At 35.6% G+C, this 26,785-nt stretch overlaps 1 protein-coding gene across 6 annotated transcripts in view; it reads right to left on the reverse strand.

Moving 5' to 3' along the window:
* Window positions 1-26,785, reverse strand: part of HIPK2 (homeodomain interacting protein kinase 2) — a 268,083-nt gene that overhangs the window by 160,405 nt on the left and 80,893 nt on the right. For all 6 annotated transcript variants that reach the window (XM_031939172.1, XM_031939171.1, XM_031939170.1 and 3 more), the window contains exon 2: window positions 24,319-25,402. In XM_031939172.1, coding sequence (XP_031795032.1) covers window positions 24,319-25,402 — 1,084 coding nt within the window. The remainder of the gene's footprint in view (window positions 1-24,318; window positions 25,403-26,785) is intronic.

Consider the following 26,785-nt stretch of genomic DNA (forward strand, 5'->3'; position numbering starts at 1 on the left):
TTTGGGCAAGGGAGAAGAGAAATTTGAAAATTGTTGGTGATACCAAAAGATATCAATGAAAAGATTTTAAAATAAAGTAAAATAAAATAAGGAAAGGTACAACAGGAAATTCCTCTATGAATTGATTGTTGCATTAAATCTCAAAATACATCAGAGACATTTATTAAAAATAAAAAGAAATTGGAACTGTCACATGAAGAACATTCTGTTAAACTAGAATAACACTGTTGCTTCTCTGACCTCCAGATTTAAAGGAAATCCAGGGCATAGATTATAATTTTTAAAAACCAGTCTACCAACATTGACCTCTATTTTCTGTTCTCTATGTGATAACCCCTTCTAGCTTTGGTGTTTATTATTTAGTCAAGAAAATGAAATGTTTGCCTATAGCCAAAGGCACTGAGTTTACTCATACACATATCTCTATGAAAACCTAATGAAAAAATAATAAAATTGAAATATAGTTTATTAATATTCATACTGTCTTCCACTAGCAAGAGCTATACATGCTATATTATGAGAAAAAGAACTTGTTTTCAATCTCAGTGAAAAGGAATCTTTATCATAAGAGTCATCACTCTAATGTGCAGTTTTAGATTAAGTGCTGAGACCAGCATGTAATTAATAGTAAAAGGATAAATTCAAGATCCCTGTACTAAGAAAAATATAGCATTGGGTGCATGTCCATTTTTTATCACAATATTCTCCAACCCAAAAATCTAAAACATATACTAGGATTGGGAGAGAACTTACTTTCAGAGGCCTCAAAGCATTATATGAACAACTTACAGGGTTATTATACCCATGTTTAAGAATTGATACAAATTATCTTTTCTCCAGATGATATGATATAGTAAAAAGAACAACAAAGGATAATCTTAACTAGAGTTCTAGTCTCCAATTTGTCATTTACCCACTGTGACCTGAACAAGTCACTTAATAGGTCTTCCTCCTTCCCTAGCTGTGAAATGGAGATAATAATGCTAACCTTATTTGTCTAGTGTCTAAAATACAAATGTACTTATAAAATTGGAATTGATGTATTTTAGTATGAAATACTGAAAGATATCAAGCCATTTAATAAGGAGCAGAATTGGTACCAAGCAGATGTCAGATAGGAGTCTTATATGACAATTAAGAGTTAGAATCAATGCAAAGTTCTAATGTGGGAGAAACTACACCTGCAAATGGATGGATGGGTGGGAAGAAATACACCTCTCACTGAATATGCCAAAGCCAGGGTAGGCCTCCAGAGCTAGTTAGCCAGAAATACAGAGGGACCTGGGGGTGGGCAGATAGTCTGCAATAACAGAAGTTAGTCTTATTAAGTGAAAAGAAGAAAATGAAAGAACAAACAATTGTGGTCTCAAGGGTAAGGTCCCTTTGTTTAGTAGAAATGCTCAATCCTATAAATATATAAAAAAGACAGGAAAAGAACTAGCCAGAAGGTAAAGCATATTAGGAAAACAAAGAAAATGAAAACAAGAAAGGAAAAGCAATTGCTTAGGCCTATTAAAATTTAAAACTATTAAGAGATAATGTTTGTATAAATGTTATTAGTTTTGTTTGATAGTGGAAGAAAATGGAAATGTGTCAGCAATTCTTATTGGACCTGTGATTTTATTCTCTACTACTACGGATTGGTACATTCTCTGAGACATTTTAAGGGATGAGCACTTCCTAAAGCAAAGAGGTGTTAAGTGACTTATGCAGAGACACCTCCTAGATTTCAAAGATGAGACTTCTTGAACCCTGACTCTGGGGTTCACTCTCTATCTGCTAAACAACAATGCTGCTAACTGTCTAAAATGTGACTATATAAATAAATTAATTGGCTTAGGTGATGGGGGAGGGAGTGGTCTCATAAACTTTTTAGATAGGCTCTCCAAAATAAGAAAGTTAGTAAAAGCTATTTCTTCCTGACCCCTCCCCTTCTTTAAGAAACAGCATTAGAGGGAAGTTTGGGGTGGCATATGGTATAGAAACCAGCCATTCAAGAAAGTAAGTCAGGAAACAAGTAAAAAACCTGAGAATGGTAGGCATACTTGACTTTCTGAAGCTAAGCTACTCTTAATTCAGTCTGTAATATTACTGAACTTAGCAGTGGTGAACTTTTGTCAAACTTTCCTTTTAAAAATTTTATTTGTATTAAAATAGAAAAGCTTTTGTTTAGTGAGGCAAGACTAGAAAGCTGACATAAGTGAAAAGAAATATTGACGAACAAAGAAAGTTGTCCTATAAGTATACCTATTTCAGTAAAACTCCTGATTCCCTGTCCAGACTGAAGAACTGACCTATAATTTCACTAACTGTACATGGTTTTTCAGATATATAAGGCTTCTGTTGTCTAGGGCTGTCAACTTAATACTAAAATTCATTTTTAAAAAACTGAATGCAACCAAAACTGAATGCAACCATGTGTCTCAAAGAATGAAATTCCTGGAAGGAACTTTTTAGGTTATACATGTACATTCATTTTTTTCATATTTCCATGTAAAAAATATTGGGGAAGAAAAATCAGAACAAAGGAAAAAACTACGAGAAAAAAAAACCAGAAAAAAAAGATGAAAATAGAACGTGTTGATCTGCATTCAGTCTCCATAGTCCTTTCTCTGGATGTGGATGGTGTCTTCCATTCAAAGTTTATTGGGATTGTGTGGTCTATCATAATTGGTAATTGCATAATCTTGCTATTGCTGTATACAATGTTTTCCTGGCTCTTTTTGTTTTATCCAGCATCTGTTCGTGTAAAGCTATCCAGGCCTTTCTAAAATCAGTTTATTCATCATTTTTTATAGAACAATAATATTTCAGTACGTTATAAATATACCATAACATACTCAGCCATTTCCAAACTGATGGGCAAATGATACCTATTTGTGCTGCAGAAACAGCTGGCAATGAAAGTCAGTCTTGCCGCTAGGTAAATTGGGAGGCGAATACTTAACTGCTCTGAGGGATAGGATTGGAAACAGAATTTGGAAGAGCAGATTTAAAAAAGGAAGCCAGAATGGTTCCTATACGTCTAGAGCTTCAGTATGATGACATTTTCCTCCTCCTTCATCAGGAGTTTTGGGGTTGAAGAAGAATAGCTTTAAACAGGATCCTGCCCAATCTTCTATCATTGATAAGGGAAGTGAAGAAAGAGGAAGGGAAATATCCCAGGCATTTCCATAGTCTTTTTATGGATCTGACATCTGTGAATTTAGAAAACATTTTTATGTGAATATAAAATATTGAACTCTTTAAAGGATAGGATGCACCTTACAGTTCTTTGATATCTTCTCCCTATGCCTTCTCCTCCTCCATTCCCAAGTCACTTAACACATCTTTTGTCTAGGAAGGACACTGAAGCATGTTTTATAATGTTGTGAAAAAAAAAAAGTTCAGGAGGAGATAGAAGCAAAGCAGCTTTGAAAACAACAGGTTGAATTTATCATTTACATTTTTAAAAGGCAAGTTTATATACTTGATATTTATAGTTTCATATATAATGAGCTCATATATGAGCATGTAAAAATGTTTGGGGTTTGGGGGAGGAGTGTTAAATAAATTCAGAATTAAAAAAAAAAAAACCTCACTCCATTGATGAAGCTTGGTAAATTGTCCAAAACTCTCAATCTTAGAAGGGCACTAAGAAATTAAGCGACTTGGCTTAGCCATGATCATATAATCTCTGTGTCTGAAGGAGGACGTGAACATAGCTCTGTAGGACTCCGAGATCTGTCTTCTCTCCATTACTCCATGCTGCCTCTCTCTAAAAAATTAGTATTGTTATTTTTATAAATGAAAAATTTCAGATACAAATGTGAAGTATTTTATACATTAGTGATATATATCCATATATTTATATATATCAATAAAGGAAGAGATATAGATATGATTTAATAAAATACTTGTTATTTTCAACCTTTATATAGCAATGAGATGCCTATATTCCCAGCCTATTATGTAAAATAGCATTTTTACTAGTATTGCATGCAGGTTCTGATGAGCAAGTCTATATATTCCTTCTCATCATATCAATTATGCTTTTGCAGAATCTGTTCATATCTCCTAGGTCTTTTCAGTTAGTCATACGTCTTTGTGTATATGATCCTTCCATTCTTAATCACTTTGGTTGCTTTTCTTCAGAACTTTTCAATGAAAGATAAAGGAGTAGAGAACTTGCTACAGGCCTAACACTAAGCTAGGTAACTGGAGGATAATACAGAAGGGATATGAAAAATCCACAAATCAGGGACTTTACAACATGACATTCACTAGATTAGAAACAAAGGGTAGAAAGGAAAGGAAATTTCACACTTCCCTACTTGAATTAAGTCATGCAAACAAAGAAACTCAGATATTCTTTCATTGCTTTATAGCTCACTTCAATAGTTCAGTGGTAGAAAGGATAAGGAATTAGTTTTTAAGTTTCTTTCTGCCTCTGGCATGTGAATGAGTATTAGCAATTGGCTTTGACTGGGAAGGAGGTAATTCTAACAAAAATTTAGAAAACACTTTAATAAGTAACCTTAATTTCTTTTAAACATTTGGGGTCAAATCCTGGGTCTGTCACTATGTCACTTAATTCTTTTGGAATTAAGGGGTTCAACAAGGATTATATTATATAGATTTATGATCTCAATCCATTTTCTAAGAAGACTTAGAAAAAAGATTCATCTATGCTCAAAATCCTCACATAACACATACATAATAAAAATAGTTTAATTTCTATAGTAAGGTTGACAGATTATTTAATCTAACCCTCACAACTCAAAGCATTATTCATATTTTACAGATGAGGAAACTGAGTTTTAGAGAAGTTAAAGACTTGCCAAGAGAAGACATGAAATGACAGATTTGAGACTAGGTTTTCTGACACTTAAATCCACAGCTCTTTCCACTGTCACAGATCAACTTCTGTTGTATTGTATGCATAACTGTAGACTGGCAGGCACACAATCACCTCCTCTTTGTCTAGAATGCACTCACAGAATTTCAAAGAATCTTCAGGTGACAGACTCTGAATGATGACATCCTTGGACAGAGCCTGTGCTGCTGCCCCTAATGGGAGATTGGGGAGAGGGGAGTAGTGGTGCGGGAAGCAACAGTCACAACAAAACAAGTGTGCAAGTCTACATAAATTCTGCAAAACAAAGCATGTTATTCCCAATGTAACAAGAGAACAAATAGTAATTCAGAGCCTCTCTCTGGAGGACAAAACAATTCTCTGAGTTAAGCTGGGGGAAGGGAAGAAGATGCTTAAATCCAAATACATTCTCTAGAATATATGAGAACCAACATCACAGATACAGAGTCTGTACTAATCAACACTCCATAATACTGTGAACTGAGAGTGCCAAATTACTCACTACTTGTTCAGGACTAGGAGTCAGGAATCCCGAGTTCTACTTCTAGTTTAGTTGCTACCTAATTGAGTAACTTTGGGCAACAGGTTAAAATCTCACTGGGTCTGTTTTCTCATCTAAAAAAATGAGAATGGCTATCTAGCCTAGCTCCTGAGGATTGTTTTGAGGATCAAATTGAAGGGCAGGTGGATGGCACAAATGATAAAGCACCAGCCCTGGAGTCAGAAGGATCTGAATTCAAATTCAGCATCAGACACCTAATACTTATTATCTGTGTGACCCTGAGCAAGTCACTTAACTTCAATTGCCTCAAAAAAAAAAGGATCAAATTGAATAATTTATATGAAAATGCTTTGAAAGCATATAGCATTGTATAAATCGTTAACAGCTGCTATACATCATTAGAGGCGATACTCCAACTCTGGAAGGGCCTGGGATCACAGATCACCTCAAGAGGGCACATCCTATCTTGGAAGGGACAGAGAAGGAATTTGAAGTAGGATGAATTTCACAGATTTCTTTCAACTTAATTTGGAAGTGAGCAGGAACCCACTAACTGAGGCAAGTGTTAGGGAGCTGCTCTAGTATAAGAACAACCAAGGTGAGGACAGGATTGGGGGGGCACCCAAAGGCCAATTTGTACCTTTCATTTTAGGTTCTTAGACCTTTCACCTACCCACATTCTCTGGGGGTAGGAGATGTGTTCTAATCTCAGCTTCACCACTTAACTAGTTGACACTGAGCCCAATCCCAGTACTTCCTGGCTCTATATCTGCCTCTTCTACAAAACACAGATAATGCCTGACTTATAAATATTTCACAGGATTGTTCTAAAAATCAATAATATACGTGATAGACTGATGCTGAGTGAAGCAGACAGAACCAAGAAAACACTGTACACATCAACAAAACTGTGTGATGATCAACTATGATAGATTTCGCTCTTCTAAACAATTCAGTAATCCAAAGCAATTCCAAGAAACTTAGGATGGAAAATGCCATCCATATCCAGAGAGAGAACTATGGAGATTGAATAAAGATCAAAGCATACCATTTTCATCTTTTTTTTTCCTTGTGTTTTTTCATTTTTGTTTTGATTTTTCTTTCCCAACATGGCTCAAATGGAAATATTTAAAAAATAAATGTACATATATAACCTAAAAGTATAAAAATGTATGTGAAAGAGCTTTGGAAACTGTCAAGTCATATACAAATGTATATAGGATGGATATTTTTATTATTAGACTTAAATGTCCATCCAACTTGTGTGTCACCCACTCTCCTTAAATAGGAATCCCTGTACATTTATATATATAATATTTCCAAAGGTAAGCTTTCCCCATACCCTTAATACCAACTTTTTTTCTCAATTTTTTTTATCATACAATCAGATTTAAAATTGGAAGGGACCTCAGAAACCACTGAATCCACCAAATCTCATATTATGGATGAGAAAACTGAGGGCCAGAAGTTAACTAGCTTGCTTTAAGGCACACAGGTAATAAGTCAGATCCTAGATCTCATTCCTGAGTCAGTACTCTTTCCCTACAAAATGCTTCCTCCCATATTACATAGGTCTTCTTTTCAAAGTCCTGTTTTTTTTTTTTTAACTAGATACCTTCTGTCAATAGAGAATTCCTTCTGTGTAAATTGTCACCAAAATAGATCAATCCCAGATTTGCCTTAGACACACAGAAATTAGATTTAACCAAGCTCACATAGCTAGTGTCATAGACAGGATTTAAACTCTTCCTGACTCCAAGCTTAGCATCCTATCCATGATACACCACTGTGTCCTTCTCTTCATTTAAGCTTAGGTCAGTTCAATGATTTTTACTAATTTCCTTGCTATTTTCTCCCCAAGAGTTTCCAGCAAATGTCATGGGTACATAAATTGTTCCATCTCCTTAAAGAGACTGTAAATTCTTTAAAGGAATTCTGTTCTAAGAATTCTATTATTTCTTTTATATTTTCCCCATAACTCTTAGTATACTCTTCCCTAATGTTTGGCTTGAGTTATGTCTAGAAGTTACCTTTTCTCTCTCTTTTTTTTTGGGGGGGGAGGAGGGGGTGTGTGTGGAGAGACAAACAGAGAAGCAAGGAATAAAAATAGCCAATGAATAAAGAAGTAAAAAGGATAAATTCAACTAGTTCTATGAATTGATAAAAGAGGACAGGGTTAGAGATCAGTTAGTCAATTAAGAAATACCACATATACTCTACTATATCAGGCCCAAGGGGATTACAAAGAAATAGGAGATAAACTCTAAAAATCTGGAGATAGCAATTAAGATGTATAGATTAAAATGACTTAGAAAAGGGTAGTATATAATCACTAAGGTAATTAGTAAAGATAAATGTAAAAATTCAAAGGGATCAGTTTTTCTGTTTTATAGAGAATAATATTTCATTCTTTCCCCCAATCTCCCTTTCATAAAGTTAACAGCACTTGAGATGAGTTTTAATGGGTGGATGGGAACAGTAGGTCAAAGGACAAAAGAATTGTGGTGAATAGGACAGAAAAAAACAAAGGCCTAAAGGTAGGAAAACATATGGTAAGTATGAAGCATAATTAGCAGTTCCATTTGGAAGATAAAATTTGAAAAATCATGTAGGGCAGCGATTCTTAACACTTTTTGTGTCATAGCAGTTTACTGAAGTTTGTGGTCCCCTTTTCAGAATCATGTTTTTAAATTAATAAAATAATAATAGGATTACAAAGGAGTTTTCAAAATATTTTAGAAATAGAATCATAACATCCTAGATTAAGATCTCATGACATAGGAGAATAAAGATAATTCTGGAAAGAAGAGACTGGGAGAGTTTTTTAAGAAGTCATCTTAAGAAATCTGGACTTTAGGTCATCTGCATATCTAGTTGCAACCAGACAAGCAAGAGAAAAAGGTCCAAATACCATGGAGAACTTTTGAGAGTCTCTACATTGAGAAAGCTCCCTCTGCATCAAAGAAATTACAAACTCAAGGACAATTTCCATTAACACCCTTTTTCTAACCAATATAAAGCATTTGACATTGCAGAATAGTCCCAGAGAAAGATCTTTGTGTGATATGACATAATATGCAAGAACAGATTGGCAATAGGACTCAAACTGCTATGTATTTTATCTTTCCTACGTTAAGCAGATTTTCTACATACCATCTTCTCACTGTGACACGTTTCATCAGTAGTAATAATTATTATTATTTGTAAGCTAACAAGCTTAAAAGGAAGCTTGGTATTGGAAGAAATATTTGCATACCATAGACCCTGCTCTTTCTTTTAAGGAGACAAGTGAAATGTGCTTATGATGAAGGAGGGAAGAGCAAGCATGCCAACCAAGTGGCTAAAGCTATATATATATATATATATCCTGGTGATTGTAGATTATACTCCAGGTTTTTAGCTAGACATACATGCTACCCTCATGCATATCAAGCCCAGAGGAACCACTCCTAGAAATACATCTACTGTGATGTAGATAATATACATCAAATCCTTCCAAGATATTCAGCTCATTTAAAGGAAATGAAAAGGTGAGCTGGCACTTTGAGGAGATAAGTCTTTCTCTATATATATTTAAAACCTTTTTGTGTAAAATAAGTTTTTTTTTTTTCCTGGAACTGCAACAAAGCATAAAAAATGTCATAAGTAAACTTTGTTATGGTAATGAGCTAGTTTTAGGTTAACTATTATTAACTATTTTCAATGTGCAAAGATTTCAGACACTTGGATGCATACACCATTGACCTAAACACACAAGAACAATGAGTTATAACAAAGCTTTTTGCAAAGTTAAGTATAATGTACAAATCTCCATAATAATTATTCTTCCTGAACTTTCAAATGACAGTGTTTCGGGGCAACAATTAGTCATATGGTCATTGCCATAGGCCACTAGTTTTAGTTGTGGACAACTGGTCCTACGACCTATAAATGAAACAGCATAGCAAATATATCTACAAACTATAAATCTATTTAGGCTGTTCTTTCCCCTGCTGTATCTAAACATGATTGTCCTTGTATGGATATGCTAATAATGGAAATTAAAAATATTCCCTTCACATAAAATAAAAAGTAACCAGGTGAAAAAATAATTAAGGTAAGGTCTATATGATAAGAACAACTCACTCACATGTCTTTGGCAAATAAATGCCTTTCTTTTCCCATCTTCATTTAAAACATAAGACTTGAAATAATAACAGTTAGCATTTATATAGGGCTTTAAAAATATCTCATTTTAGCCTCCCAACAATTCTGGGTGGGGAGTGCTGTTAATTGATGTAGGTGTTTCTTCTAAGGATGCATACTGAAATGTGTATGTTCCCATCCGTTCTATGTACTCTTGTCCATGTCTTCCCACAAGTTCACTACAAGGGGTCCAACCAACATGCCTTTCACAAGTATGAAAACTGTTTCATCTTCTCACTTAGGAAATGTTAGATCATTTCACATTTTGGGTGGGAAAACCATAGTGACACACATTTGGCTCACTGAAATTTCACAAGGTAAATTCTCCAGATAAATTGGGAAGTCAATTAAGAATTCTATTCATAAGTCTCTGTGTTTGCTCTATAGTGTCTCTGTATTAATAAAACAATGTTCTTTGCTAAAGAGTTATTTTTTTTTGGCTGACATTAGTGTGTGTGTGTGTGTGTGTGTGTGTGTGTGTGTGTGTATGTATTTAACTATATGTATTTTTAACAGTGTATTGTGAGTGCTACAATAACAAATCTCATATTCTTTGTACCCTGCCCTGGTGCAATAAATAAGAAGCTTTCTTGGATTTTATAAGTGAATAAACTTGAATTTTTATATTACCTCATCAAACATTAAGGTTCTGCTCTATTTTAAATTGATAGAAAGAAAAAGTGATATTAGAAAATTCTATAACAGTTTTATTCTTGTAACAACATAAGATGAATCACAGTTTCAGAACCCAGGTCTAAAGACATATAAATTTACATGCCCTTGCTGGTCTTGATATAAAACTACTCCATCCTAGGAAACTTTGTCCATAATAGAGTAGCTTTAGTCTTGGAATAACATAGAAATAATGGGCAATTAAAAAGACAATGTGAAGATGGATGCTCCTCCTTGCATTGTCCACTTAAAATATTTTTTAAAAATATAAATGAGGTGTGATTAAATAATAAGAAAGTTTAGGTTAGTATTCTAGTTTATATAGACAAAAAAGGAAACAGTGATATTTGGATCCATTCTATGAGAGGTAATAAAGACTTATGCAAAATTAAAACTTCTTTTAATTCATTCTTTAGCAACTGTAAGAAGGCTCTATCCCTTCTTGACTCTGGACAAATTTTGCTCCCACATTTTCCTCTTTTGTCACCAAGAATTCTTTAGACATTCACTTCTTAATTATGAACATTCAGTTAAAGGGAACAGTTTTAGAATATCCATTTAGTTAATACAGTTATCTAATTGTTTCTAGGTTACATGAGATATCTGTGGGTCTAGAGATATTAATTTCAAATCCTACCTTAGTCTAGACAATTCTTAAGAAAAATTAAGGTTTTCTTTGAGGGTTTAAGAAAACAAATTGTGAGCTCCAGTAATTCTTAACCAACTTCAGTGACTTGAATGTGAAAGTTCAAGTCCTGTTTTTGATATATACTGGTTTTGTGACACTGAAAGTTATTTAACCTCTCAGTATTCTAGTCAACTCTCAAGGACTCAAAAATTCAGACAAAGTGCAAAGATGCAACAGTAGAAAAGCTTCCTTCACTGGGAATGCCCAATGCCACTGAAATCACAGGTTCAATCTCTTTCCCTACATAGAAGCTTTTTTTAACTGTTTCTAGAAAAACTACAACTAGAGGGTACAAAGCAAAGCCCAAATGTGGGATGAGTGGATGAAGGGAAAACAGTTTTGCTAAGTAAAAAAAGTTGCATGATCAGTAATTATAACAATTCAGGAAATTCGGTATCCAGCAAATGGAAATGATGCCATAGCAAATTCTGGATGTGATTTTAAGATCTAGAGACTTATGTAAATATGTAATTATGTAAAATTACATATATATAAAATATGTAGGAATATGTAAAAGAAAGAAAGCCTGGAGGATGATTTCAGAAAGGCCTGGAGAAACTTACATGAACTGATGCTGAGTGAAATGAGCAGGACCAGAAGATCATTATATACTTCAACAACAATACTATATGATGATCAGTTCTGATGGACCTGGCCATCTTCAACAATGAGATGAACCAAATCAGTTCCAATAGAGCAGTAATGAACTAAACCAGCTACACCCAGCAAAAGAATTCTGGGAGATGACTAAGAACCATTACATAGAATTCCCAATCCCTATATTTTTGTGTGCCTGCATTTTTAAATTTCCTTCACAGGCTAATAGTATACTATTTCAATCTGATTCTTTCTGCATAGCAAAATAACTGTTAAGACATGCATACTTATATTGTATTTAATTTATATTTTAATATGTTTAACATGTATTGGTCAACCTGCCATTGGGGGGAGGGAATGGGGGGAATGAGGGGAAAAGGTGGAACAAAAGGTTTTGCAATTGTCAATGCTGCAAAATTGCCCATGCATATAACTTGTAGATAAAAAGCTATTAAAAAATAAATAAAGAAAGAAAGAAAGAAAGAAAGAAAGCTTGGAAAGGTTTTGTATATGTGTGACATTGTAGGTAAAGCTGAAAAAGATACAAAGTAATTCAGTACCTAGATGCTGTACCTGCATATCTGGTATCATATACCTGTTGTGTAAGACTAAAGGGAAGAAAAGTAATAAAATGAAAGACATAGAAAGTATGCTGTAACAGAAGAAGTTCATGACCCATCTCTCCATCTTACCTCTTCTTACCTCATCTCTCTTTCAATGTACAATTTCCACTGACACTCCTCTCTACCACTTTCACCTTCCAACTCAAGTTCCCGTAAACACACTCAAGTACACATACACACCTGCACCCACTCACTGACATCTTCCATCTCAAGTTCAATTCTTGAAACAAACATACTACCCACCTGCAAGCCAGTAAATTAAAGGAAAAAGATTGAAACATGATTACACCCTGACCTTTAACTATTAACTAGGACCACAGTTCCCAATACAGCAGCTATCAGAACATAATTCTTAAGTCAGGGCTGCATGAGAACCAGTGGCCTCTTTGTCATTCTGATGAAAACTCTCCACTCTGAATTGGAATCCTTGTATGGAATGATGAAGGTAGATACCAGTGTTTTCTATCAACAGCTTTCCAAACTACATCCACAATCCTCCTTACTCTGGAGGAAAAAAATCCATGAGCCAAATACTCAAGAGACCTAGTTCACAGGTCAGCAATAATTATACTTTTTCTCCTTTACTATACCTCAATCTCTCTTCCTCCAGCACTTCATGAACCATCTGTTCTAAGTGCCAATAGGAAACAGAAGAAAAATGGTTCCCAGAATTTCCATTCAAGTTGTGGATGAGAAAGAGTTTAATGGTTGGCTGTCTCTCAGATATACCTCTGTTCTCTGAATAAAGAATATCTCTCTGGATCCATGAGAGATAGGAGGAGAGGATAGATGATTTCTACTTTTCCTAGAGCAAAAATTCTTGAACTTTTTTTTCTTCTAAATGCATAAAATTATATTCATGGGATTACAAAGGAAAACAATTTTATTGGAATACAGTTATCAAAAAAAAAATTTAAGTGTATAAATCCTAAGTTAAGAACTCAGGCTGAGAACTTTGGGCCAAAATAAACATGCATACCAAAGAATGAGGTTGGGAAGGGAAGAGAAAGAATGAAAGGCAGAGACACAAGTAACACAAAGTGAGCTTGTGAGGGACTTTGTTAAGACAGTAGTAGATAAAATCAACTATATCTACTTAATCCAATATGGATGATTTTTCTAATCCCAATAAAGGAAAAACTTTAGGAAGAAGTAAAAGAGCAGTAAAGGTAGTAAATCTACAGTGGATGTAAACAACATGAAAAAGTAACAAAAATTACTTTAGTATCAATGATAGCTCACATTTACATAGCTTTTTATAGTTTGTAAAATGTTTTTTTTTTTTTTTTTTTTTTTTACAACACAAGTGTCCTTATTTTTATACTAGAGATGATCAAATTGACACTTGGGTAAATAGAGTCACTTCAGATATATCACCAGGGAGGGGAGGATCAGAGGCACACAACAAGGTTTTCTAATCTAAGTCACACTTTTCTCATGACGCTTCTTTTCTACTATTCACTTGTCTCTCCCCTCTATCAACCTACAGCCCCTGACGCTCCTATCATCTACCCACTCAGTGAAATACCCTTTAGTTTGCTGGCACTCTTTTGGTCCCATATGTACCTGTGTATCTCTGTGACCAAAAGTATAAATGAGTGCCATTTGAAAAACATTTAAATGCCAGGTAGTTACAATGTGGCCTGCTCCCATTATTATGCTGCTAAATATTTAGTGACCTGATCTCCAGAAGAAAAAATAATGTATCCACAATTTACATTATTGGGATTATCTTCATCACTTTCCTAATTTCTAGTTAATAAGACAATAAATCAAGTTCTGATTTGTAGTGTTTCCTGATTAACAAGGTTTATATGCTCAAAATGAAAATTTAACAATCAGCTCCAGAGAGTCAGTATGGACTGGCTCTAGTGCACCTGTATCCCTGAACCTGACCACAAGTTGGAAGAAGATTCCCTCCAAAAAAAGGCATGTGTCCACAGGCCCAAAAGTTCTAGCACCTTCTTGAGTTAATAATTCAAGTTTTAGGAACATAATCTAGGTACAGAACAGAAATGCAAATGGCATTCTATTTGAGAATATCTATTAAGACATCTCCTGGTAAATGTCTCTCCTGTTACTAAGCCATCAGGTGCTTTCTTATTAGTCCACAGAATCTGTGGGTATGTTTCTAAAGCTACAATAAAGTTTTGTACATATACATATATTCAGTACAAATGTTAAGCATATACATATGTATCTGTGTACCTAAGTATGCATAACTGTATAAGGGTATATTTCTATGAGGTAATGTATATATTTGTTTCTATGTCTAAGTAGATAGAACAATGTATGAACCTGTATATGTTTCTGTTTGTATATGCTTTCATTTGCTTGGATCAGTGAGATTTTTTGGTGGGAGTGTACTTGAATATATTTGTAAAGATACACATACTCAAAGACCCACACTGACAGCTTTCTGCTTTGATTACTTTTTCCTATGAAATTTTTCATTTAGACTTCTTTCATCTTGTTGCTCTGGGCCCTGGAGACATGTAATGCAGAATCTCAGATAACCTAACAACATAATGCCCAGATTACACTTTTATTTACTTATTTATATTTATTTATTTATTGCTTCTACCCAGCAAAGTAATTGCAAGCCTAAAAGCTCTCACATATTTATAACTTCTGCCATCTCCCCAGGAGTCTGAAGCTGTCAGTGGGTGGAATATTTCATTTAATAAGCCTTTTCTGAAGGGTAAACCAGCCACTCTTTTTCTGCCTCCATCAGGAGTAAGGACAAATAGATTAAAAAACCAACTCCTACAATGCTACTGCTGTCAAAGCTCTCTTCAAAGCCATACCTAACTACCTCTTAATAACCATTTACAGATCTTTAATCCATGAATATCTAAATCCTTCATGACTTTATTTGTATTCTGAGCCTTTTATCTAAGACGATTCTGCTCTGGCATCAGAACTCTATAGAATTCTAGTCTGGGTTGATCAGTTTAGTTGGTTAGAATCTGCTAATGAAACCAAGCTCAACTTATATAAAATAAAACTGTTATGAGGCCAGTAGTCTTATAGTTTCATGCTCTTAAATTCCAAGGGACTCAATGAAAAGGAAGAAAAAAAGAGGAGATGAATGAAGAGTAGTAGTAGGATTGAGGTAACTGGGGAAGAAATTATGTAGACAGGTTTACAGAATAAGAATGTTTTCACACCAGGAATGGTAAATAAATTTCTGGGATTGGGGAAGCAGGAGGTACAAATGTGCTAGCCACAGACACCAGCTGATGGGAGCCTCTATAGGCCCAGTGTTTGTCACAGATGGTGGGATCATTACCACAAAGCTGGGAAGCCATCTTACAGTAAAGGAAACTGAGGCCCAGGAAAATTAAGTGGGTTATTCAAGATCAACAAGAATTCTACAAGGTAAGATAAAGAAGAGTTCATTCCAGGCATGGGAGATGATGAGAAAGAGTGCCATAAATACATAGGGTCTTTCAAGACAGTTCCAAACAAGTAGTCTCCGTTTTCCAAACTGAGGTACAGAGAGAAAGCCAATTTGTTTAGACTACAACATGCAGGAAGGGATACTCTTAGAGTGAAGTAAAATGAAGCTAGAATGATAAGTTGGAACCAGATTGCAAAGACAAAAAGGAGTTTATATTTTGTCTTAAGAGGCAATAGGGAGTCCCTGGAATTTATTGAATAGGAAAGTGTGTGTCAGATTTAAGCCTGAGCAAAATGAGATGGCTGTACTGGAGGGAGAGAGTAGGTCAGGTGAGAAAGATAATGAGATCTTCAATTAAGGGATGGAAATAAAGAGGATAGGTGCTAGAGAAACAGCAACATTGGACAACTAATAAATGAGATAAGGAGGAATGAGAGCTTGAGGAAGCCAAGAAGAACCTAGATTCCTGGAAAAATATTAGTGTCCTCTACAGAAACAGAGAAGATTTTAGGTAGATATTAAGTTCTGATTTAGATTTGTTGAGTTTGAGGTGTTTATAGGACATCCAGATCGAGATATCCAAAAAACAGTAGGTGATGTGGTATTGAAATTCTAAAGAGTAATTTATGGCTAGATTTCTACAGGCACTAATGTCAGTTAAACTAGTGTCCTCTATCCTGAGCCAAATAAAAATGTAAAATTTATAGATATGTGAAGTGACTGGAAATACCCATTGTCACTGAGATGAAGAGCAGAGCTTGAATATCGTCTATCATCTTTTAAGCTAAATATAAAATATCTAAGATGTGTGTTCCAGAAAGCTGTAGAATGTATATAATAGGAACCTGAGTATCAGTGTGATCTCTTGGGTCAGCTGTACCAAGATCTGGATTTTGTCTAGAGTAAGGAGAACCTCTCAAAGAAAGAGAACGATTCCAGAATATTGTATGATGCATGGAATTAAATATTCTGAGAAGGGTAACAGATTGAATCTTTCCTATTTTAGCAGAAGCAATTTACTTCACTAGTAGAATAAAGGCTATGGTAACTGTAGCCTGGGTTTCTAATGTGGCAATTTTATGTGTAGTCTTATGCTTCTCCAACTTATTATTATTGTAGAATGCATGCCTGCCATGACTTACTTACCATACTTAGCAAACAAGAGAGCCTTGGCCTTAGTGTACACCATTGTTGGGAACTTAGCTTGTTATAATATACTGTTATACTATAATATACAGGTGGTACTAGTAATTACTGGCTATTGTAAACTATATAGTCACATGCTTGCCATCATTATTATTCCAAGCTTGATTTAACTTTTAGGATCAAAATAGATGCTGAGGAGATTTCTATAAGGCCCTTTTATACTGGCCCTCATTTCACAAAATTAAATCAATACAGACTATCTAGTATGCTTTGTTGTTTGTTTGGTTTTTTCCTAAACCATACTTGCTATGCCCCTATAGTATGGAATCCTATCTCTATCCTTCCTCCCAGCCCCATCAATTGGGGTAAAAGGGAATGGGACAGGGAGGTGGGGAAATGGCAGCTTAATAGGGAAAACCAGGAACTGTCCTTAGATCCAAAAGAAGAGTTAAGCACTGGAAGCAGTAACAGGTAGAAGCCCGAGTTAAATTTTACTTCCCAGCCTTGATATGAACCAGAAGTTCCAAGAGATGGCAGGAAGGAGATAGCATTCCATGCTTGGAAGATAGTTTGTGCTGAAAGCATAGATATGGGATAAAAAATTTTATGGACAAATTACAGCAAACAGTGTACTTCTGCTTGGTCTTAGATGGCAAAAATAGAAACATAAGTAAAAGACAACAGGCTTGATACAAGAGAAAACTTCCTCACAATTAGAGAGCCATCTAACTCTTTGGAGGCTGAATGAACATGTAGTGATTGTTCTATAGAATGGAAGTATTGGAATAAATAGCCTCTAAAGACTGGTGCAATTCATAAATTCAGTGATTCTATGACTCTATGGTGGTATAGGCATGATAGCTGTCTTCCAAATGAACAGATTTATTCTACATGCTTAGGGAGCAACATTTCAGAGAGCAGGAAGCCTGGTTTCAGCTTGATATTAACACATTCAAAAGAACTGAATCAGCCATTTGGGGAGAGTAGAGGGAGAGCTAATTATTTTCCTCCATCAATGGAGATAATTCAATCAGAGGTGGGCCACTTTTGGGGAAATGTTATCAAAAGGATGTTACATTGATCTGTATTGTATAATGGATGCTTTCTCTGATTCCTTGCCTTATGTCTGCAGGGACATTCCTCACAAACGCAATGAAGTACTGAACAAGAACCCTTAACTCTACTTGGCTGAAGTTGTTGTTAAAGCTGCTAAGATAAATAAAGAATTCCCTTGGAAGCAACTACATAATCAAACTCCTGTATGCCTTTGTATGAGATGATTCAAATAGAAGGAAATTCCTATATGAAAAAGTTTTATACATACACATGTATGCATATAAAGAAGAATACATATTCTTTTGCACCATATTATCATAACACCCTTTTGGTTAAAACTCAAAATTAGTTTGTTTTTGTTTTTTTTATCTCTGCTACCTTGCATTCTTAAATTGAGGCCTAAGCTAGGATCTCAAGAAATAATGACTGATTGGACAATGACACATAATTTGGAAAGGTCTGTTATCTCTGGAAATATACAGAAAAAGAGGTCTCTGAAATCCTACCCCGAAGTAATTAACAGTTCCCACTGAAATATGTTAAACTTGCAAAGTCATCCCATAGAACATGCCAGATCCCCAATTCTCATCCTTTTCCACTCCTCCTTCTTTATTCCCTCAATCAATTGTAAGGCTCAAGAATTTAAAAGTATAATTAGGTAATGGAACATTAGAAAACACCTAATCTCCTCACCAATTAAAATACTAGCAAGTCCAAAGTGAGATCAAGCAAGAAAAAAGAGATAACTCTAAAAAGCACCCTCTTGCTTTATGAAAGTCTAGGCATCAGGCCATCATATTTGCTGCTGCCATCACAGTGGCTACTCCAGGAATGGCTGCTTTTAGGCCTCCCCAAAAACTTTTTTTCTGGGTTGCTTAATGAGGATTTATAAAGAATGTGTTCATAAAGAATATAGCTAGATAAGAATATGTTTATTTTCATCTCTAAGAATCTATCTTGTGATGTTTCATCACAATATATAATATAAATCTTGATATAAACCTATAATCCATCTGCTAAGGGAATGGGTGCAGAGGTAGGCTGCTTCCAAACCAGAACATGACAAGTTTTAATTAAGTATTAAGTTTGAATATTTAGTTGCCACTCAATTTGGAATGGATTAAATTTCCACATTCTTTGAGGGTAGCAATTTATTTTTCATCTTTGTATCACCTACACATAGAAAGCACTTAATAAATGTTTGATTGAGTATAATATTCTTTCTTTGTTTCTTGTGGCAAAGAATAGTAGACTTCAAAATGGGAATTCTGGCTTGACCCCAAAAGGGAGGGTGTTCAATCAATCAGAAAGTGACACAGCTATTTCTTACCTGGATTACCTATTTGATCTTCCTACTCCAAGACTCTCACCATTTTAATCCATCCTCCATAGAGCTTCTAAAGTGACTTTTCTAAATCACATGTCAACCATGTTCCTTCCCTGTACAGTAAACTCCAGTGGCTCTCTATTGACTGTAGGACCAAATATTTACTCATTTGCTTTATTCCTTTTTATTTTTTTGTGTAAGTTTTATAATGTACATAATTTCTAGTATAATAGTACAAGATATTTTATAAATAAATAAATGTATAGTGGGGGTGAAGACATGGTTTTGTTTGTTTGCTTTTTTTTTTACTAATTAGGTGAATGACCAAAAAGGTTTGAAGACTACTGGTATAGAGAAAAACTAGAAGGTCTTTAAAAAGAATATGTCATATTTAACATGTATAGGACTGTTTGCCATCTGAGGGAGGGGGTGAAGGGAAGGAGGGGAAAAATCGGAACAGAAGTGAGTGCAAGGGATAATGTAAAAAAATTACCCTGGCACAGGTTCTGTCAATAAAAAGTTATTTAAAAAATAAAAAAGAATATGTCAAAGAAAAAAATGAATTTGTCTTTTTCTCCATTTCTCAAATCCCTCCCATGTCTTATCTTCCGTCTTGTTTTATTTATGGAGAGATTCAGACTGGCTTCCCTCTTTCCCAGACCTGCTCAACTCCCAACCACCACTTTTCTGCTTATAAGAGAGAGGCTCTGAAACTGTTATAATCGTAGCTGTGAAAGAAACTATGGAAACATAGACTTTAATTCCTGGTGAAAATATGATGTCAAACCATGGATCAAGTAGATTAAGGTACCAAATTATATTTAGGTATTCATGTCTTTAAATTTTTTTCTAAGTTTGTATCATCCCTTAAATATGGTATTCTTTAGTTTTGTTGCTACTTTTTTAAGTTTACTGATTTTTGCTTTGTTTTGTTTAAAAGGATAACTGAATGGAAAAGAGCATTCATTTCTTTTTCAATTAATAATACCTATGTAACTGAAGTTTGAACAAAAATCATCATAACCAAGACATTACTATTACTGTTCACCTTCTGGCAGTGCACCTTGATTACAAGCAAAACAATCAAGAGGAATTAACAGTTTTTTGTGCTGAATTTACAATCTAAATATAAAACAATAACATTAACAACATACTTGTAGTTAAAGTGAGCCTCAGGTTTTCACTTTCTTAAAGGTGCTAACCCACTGATAATACATAATACATCTTATTTTCAAGCAAGTGTCAAGACACCTTCAAAATGGAAACCATATATTTGTACTGTAGTGACTATTTCCTGGATGTCCTAAGTCATAGTGTCCTCTATTCCTACTCTTCCCAGCACATATTCTACACAATGCTCTCTCCCTTCCAGGCTCTATTCCAATGTAGTATAACATCACTGCTGCTCTTGTCTGTCACTTCCCTAGTTCTCTTCACTGAGAGAGCCCCCTCTTTATCCTTCCATGTTTTTGTCACTTCTTTTCTCTCACATTTCCCTGTTAAGGAGAAACTTGGCGTCCTCTAAACAGTACATTTCTTCATTGCCTTCTTCTCATTTTAGTCTCACTGTTTCTTACTCCCTAACTCCCTAAAGGGGAACTGGCCTCTTTCTAGGCCCTCATGTCCCTGTCAGGCCACTGAGAAACCACCACCATTCTACTCTTCCTTCATCTGAAATAATACAGAAAACTCCAACTGTCTATCAGGTATTTTTTTTCCCTAGATGTTAAAAATAGACCTCTTCACTTCAATGTACTCAAAATGGAAATAAATTTTTTTAGTCAAATCCTCCCCTTTTTCTAACTTCCCTTTTTTTTTTTTTTTTTTTTTGAGGATACAGTCATCCTCAATTTCCTGCTTTCAACACTCCATCCTACCCCATAGTCAATATAATGATATAGTCTGTTGATTTTATCTTTGTAACATCTCTCCCATATTCCCCTTTTGCTTTTCTGACACTGCTACCATCTTGGTACAGACCCTCACCCTCTCACACCTGCAAGATCAAAGTAGCCTGCTGGTAGATTCTCTTGCCAGAAAGTCTCATCCCATGTTAGTCCATCTTCTACTTTATCAAAGTAGGTCTGACTATGTGTCCAGTGGCTTCTGTCACCTCCAAGAAATTCTCTGGCATGCAAAGCCTTTCATAACCTGATTCCTTCTTACACTTTATGCCCCTTTATACCCCTATCCTCCTGTACACTAAGATCCAATCCCATTGACCTCACTGCTGTTCTTCATCAAGACACTCTCATTTCCTGACTTTAGGCATTTACTATCTCCCCACTTCCACCTACAGTGTTCTCCTGCCTCCTCTCCATCTCTGGGTTTCCTTGGCTTCCAGCTAAAATCCATCCCCCTTACTCCCTCCTTAATCCCACTTCATGCTAATGCCTTCCCTCTGCTGAATACTTCCCATTTATGCTGGATAGAACTTATTTGTCCATGGTTATCTGTATGTTGTTTCTCCTTTTTATCCGTGAGCTCCAAGAGAGCAGAGACTGTCTTTGCTCTTTTGTCTTTCTTTGTATTTCCTGTGCTGAGCATAGTTGCTGATACATTAATAGGTGCTTAAAAATGTTTATCAACTGACTGAGCAGAAATACTTTTGAGGCTCTCAGTTACAGAACCAAACATGTTATTGTTCTCAATGATTTTAGCCCCAGTCCACATCTTTTCCATTTTATCTCCCAATTAGTGACATTTCCTTTATTGGTTAACATTTATCAAATAAATGTAGTCATTACATTTGTTAAGTTACTTACTCGACTATTCCCATATTACCCAGACTATGCTCAAATTAAATAAGCTTGAGCTCCCATTCATCATGGACTTCATAGTAGTCCCTTTAATTTTGGTTGATAAAATTCTAGATTCCCTCAAAACCTAGCCCTTCCTCTGTGCCCAGACCTCAATTAAGGTTATGTCTACACAATACTTGTTCTGAAGATTTCAGAGTTTTGTTGAAGAATTTCATGAACTACATTAATAAAGTCCATTATAAATTCATGCTATTTAAAATTACCTGTCCTTCCAAGATAGTTTGGTTATAATTCCTCTACCCTCTTCCATTTCCCAGGCTAATCTCTTTCTTTTTTTTTTTTTATTATAATAACTTTTTATTGACAGCCCAGGCTAATCTCAACAAAGGATCCCATCTTGTTTTACTGAATTTAAATCTATCTGATATGATCTCCCTCCATTTATTTTGCTTTCTATTTAAAAGTACTGGATATAACATATATTGTATTTAACTTATACTTTAACATATTTAACATGTATTGGTCAACCTGTCATCTGGGGGAAGGGGTAGGGGGAAGGAGCGAAAAAGTTGGAACAAAAGGTTTTGCAATTGTCGATACTGAAAAATTACTCTTGCATATATCTTTTAAATAAAAAGATATATATATATATATATATATATATATATATATAAAAGTACTGGATATAAGATCTGTTTCTTCTGCTAGTGAAAACAAAGCATCTCTAATGTACTTGGTTTATGTAACCATTTTGTAATTATGTAACCATAATGTAAAGTATGTCTTTGAGGACTGGCTTGCCAGTTCCTTTGGACCTTGGTAGCTGTATCCTCTATAAGTTGAGATAGTGTGAGCCCCCTTATCTATCTTCCTTTTTGCCTGAAAATGTTAGCTAGAATCTATTCTTCCGTTTCTCTCATCTGATGAAGAGGTCTGTTCCCCTCCTTTCCAAAACTAAATTCTTTGCCTAAAGTTTTGTTTTCTTCTTTCCCATTCCATCCAGATTTTTGCTCCCTTAACTATCCTCTTTCTAGCATCTTCAATATTTCTCTCTCCATGGTATCTTTTCAGTTTCCTTCAAGTGTGCCCAGATTTAGACCATATTAAACCACATACATACTCTCTCTATATCACCCCCTGCTAGCCATTGTCTTATTTCTAATTCCTGATTTGTATCTTTCCCTCTATTTTGTTTCCCACCAGCTCTCTGAAATTTCATTCCATCCCTACTATTCTATCAAAATTATACTTTCAAAAGTCATCAATGTCATGGTAATCAACATACCAGAATTTTTTTCCCCGCTGGTGAATCTCATTTTTCTTGACTTTTTCATAATTAACTATCTGTCTTTTTATAAATAGTCTATCTTCCTACAACATACTACTATTCTAGTCCTTCTTTTTGACTATTCCTTCTCTTCTTTTTCAGAGCTCTCTGAAAGCTTCTCTTTATTTTCTCCACTAGAGAACTTATTCACTTTTATATTTTCAACTCTTATCTTTATGTGGAAATTTATAGCTCCAGTATTATCCTCTGACCTGAGCTCTTGTATCACCAGATGTCTACCAGACACTTCAAATGTAAAAGATTAAATATTCCTTTATAAAAACACCCAGTCTGTTCTGATTTTGTTTCTTTTAATAGTATGGCCATTCTCCCAGTTACCTAAGATGAAAACTTTAGGAAGTACCTGATGCCTTCTCCTTGCTTATAACTAGTCAGTTCTTTTTTGGCTTCAAATAGTACCTCTGTCATATTCCTTCTTTTCTATTCCCTCTGCCACTACTTATAATCCAGGTTCTCGTTAGCTCACTCTTTGATTACTGTAACAACACTTATTAGTTGTAAGGTGCTTAATCTCTGTTTGCCTCAATTTCCTCATCTAGCATAATAATAGCACCTACCTCTTAGGGTGGTTGAGATTATATCTGGTAAGCTCTTGGCCCAGTGCCTCTTGCACAGGAGGTACTAGATAGATGTTAGCTATTATTATTAGCTACCTAGTTGGAATCCCTGACTTTAGCTCTCCCTGCTCTAATCCATTTTGTATGTTACTACCAGATTTATTATTGAAATACATCAGTTTCATCATGTCATTTTCTTCTGTAAAAATGACTTGGGCTATTCCAGACCCTCCTTTCCACTCATTTCCCATTATTCACTAACCCAAACTTTCCCTTTCTATCATTAAACTGGTCTTTTCATTATTTCCTAAATTTACTTGCCATCTTTGGGATTCTGCCTCTCCACTGTCTCCAACTCCAGTACAGTCCTCACTGTCTACCTTTTTTAATGCTAACTGACTCTGAGGAGCCAATGCAAGACAAAACTCCTCATCTACAAAGATCTCTTCTTCCTCTGAAAGCCTATAGATACTTGGTGTCTATACATTTATTTGACATTCATCATAAATGGACTTTTAAGTGCATCTAGCACTGTGACCTGATCATTACAGGTACTTCAATAAACAACCTTTCCTTGGCTACTTGTTTTTTTCTTACCTGTAATATCTGGACTGAAGGTAGGTAGAACATACAGCCTTTGACACGTGGCTAGCTGAACCAAAATCGATGACCTTAACCCTGTATGGCTGTCTGGATGGATCAACCAGCATAATGTTCTCTGGCTTGAGGTCTGCATGGATGAGACCCAAGCTCTTTAATTTCATTAGGGCTGTGGCTACCTGCTGGAGGACAGGGCGGATGTATTTGAGGGGCAAGGGACTAAACTTGTTCTGCTTCAGGAAGTCATAGAGGTTCTGTTCTAACATTTCAAAGACCAAGCAGGTATGGTTTTTATGTTGGAAGCACTCATAAGCTCGGACAAAGTTGTAGTCATCTGCACTTTCAGTACTCAATCGGGCCAGAATACTCACTTCAATCTGACCTTGCCGGGCATAAGATGGGTGATTCTTCAAGATTTTGATAGCAACAATTTCATTGGTGCCACGTTTCCAGCACTTGACCACTTGTCCAAATGTCCCTCGACCAAGGAACTCTAAGACTTCATATGTGTTAGTCATGGAGCAGAGAACCTCATGCTGGACTAGCTGATAATCACCTTCACTGTTGGAGCCACTATTTTTGGAGGTGGCAGTAGATGTGGTGGCAGTGGCTACAGTGGCCCCACTTGCATTATTCTGAATCATGGGTGGGTGTTCTTCAATGATCTGCACACTACTTGTATTTTCAATCTCCTCACTCTTACGCTTGAGTCCACATTTTTGGTAGGTGTCAAGAAGGCTCACAGTGCTTCGACGCATCAGGTTATGTGGTCCACCAAGGGCTTGCCCAGAGACAGAAGTGCTACTTGCAGATGTTACTACGATGTGCCCAGTGCTTCCTGGAAAAATGATGGTCTGTTCGTAAGGTAGGCTGGGGTTGGGGATTTGCAGGGAGGTGCTGACGGTAGTGGCGGCTGGTTGTGAGGGCTGAACGTTTTTGCTCTGGCTGTAGACTTTACTGTGTGTGCCGTACCCGGTCATATCCCAGTTGGAACTTGGTTCCACTTTAAGTTTCTTCACACTACAGAAGGCACTTGATTGAAGGGTGTGAGGGGAGAAAACTTGCACATGTGAGGCCATACCTAAAAGAAAAACGAGAAGAAATTATGAAAGTTATTTATATCTGCTGTACCACAAGTAATTTTAAATAAACCACCTTACTTTTAGTGGCTTGAATCATATGGAACATCTTTCACCACTTTCATCACTGATAAAAATAAGGAACTGATGGCTTTTCTCTGCTCTCATCAAAAGAACTAAGAAATCATAAGAGGGGCTAAATCATAAAGGGAGTTACCAGGACATGAATATAGAAGAAAGTGAATAAATCAGTGCTTAATTTTATTCCCCTCAAGTCTTACTCCAATGCTTCATGGTGTCATGAAAGTAACCTTTAGGTTCTCAAAGACTTCCAACAAAGTACGTGTTTTAAAATGTGCTAATGGAGGATCTCTTCAGCTCATCACAAATGAAAACCCTCATCAGATATACATTAAGTCAGTCTCGCAGGTGCAAAGTAAGATTAGGAATGTGGGGTTACAACTAACAGGTTAAATTGCTTTTAGAAAAAAATGGCTTTGATTAGGCGACATTAATACACAACCCCCAAATTAATACTTCTTTGTTGGAATCCTTACAAAGTGTTAACTCGTTAGAGTTGATAGAGACAATAATTATCTAAGTTAGCATGGTTCAGTATGATTGATCTGATCTTACAAGGAGATGTTATGGGCCAGAACTTGAAACAAGGAACTAAGTGGAACTGATAGAAACAATGCTTGTGTTCATACCTTTAGAGAGCTCATATAAGCAAGAAGCTCTTAGGGCCAAAGAGCACTCTGGGAGGAAGCCCACAAGCCCACTCTCGGAGGTGGAGTCAGATTCATTCTAACTTTCACCTTGGTGCTGGCTGGAGACATTTGGAGTTGAGCTAGAGCCAAAAGACTAGCAACAAGAGCTCTCGGAACCAAGGAAAGCTGAGGCCTCTAAGAAAGCTAACTGGGCCCAAGGAAGGAGAAAATAAACATTTGGATTTTATCAGCTGGCAGTATTTGGAGTGATTATTACTCTGAACCAAAACTAAGGCTGTCTCCAGAAAACCTCCCCAAGAAACCTGCTCTCAGAGAGAACCATTATATTATATAAAAGAAGAGAACACCACACTTTTTAATTGCATATTTTTTCCCTTCTATATAGAATTTAAGAGAATTCTATGGTTGGCAAGGTCAGCTGTATAGTTGATCTGATTTAGTAATTAAGGTTGCCACAAATAACTAGATTAGCTTCCTTTCTTCCTTCTTCCTTGTATTTCAAGAATACAACCTTGACCTCTGCTGACTACTTTTCATGATCATAAAACTATTATTAACACACCAACAATTTTTACCCAAAAAAGGACTAACAAGAGAATATCAACTGCCAACCTAAATTTTCCTATATATACAAACCTCTTATGAGATTAGTCA

The sequence above is a fragment of the Sarcophilus harrisii genome, chromosome 5 (genome assembly GCF_902635505.1).
Source record: "Sarcophilus harrisii chromosome 5, mSarHar1.11, whole genome shotgun sequence".
In the NCBI taxonomy this organism is placed as follows: Eukaryota; Metazoa; Chordata; class Mammalia; order Dasyuromorphia; family Dasyuridae; genus Sarcophilus; species Sarcophilus harrisii.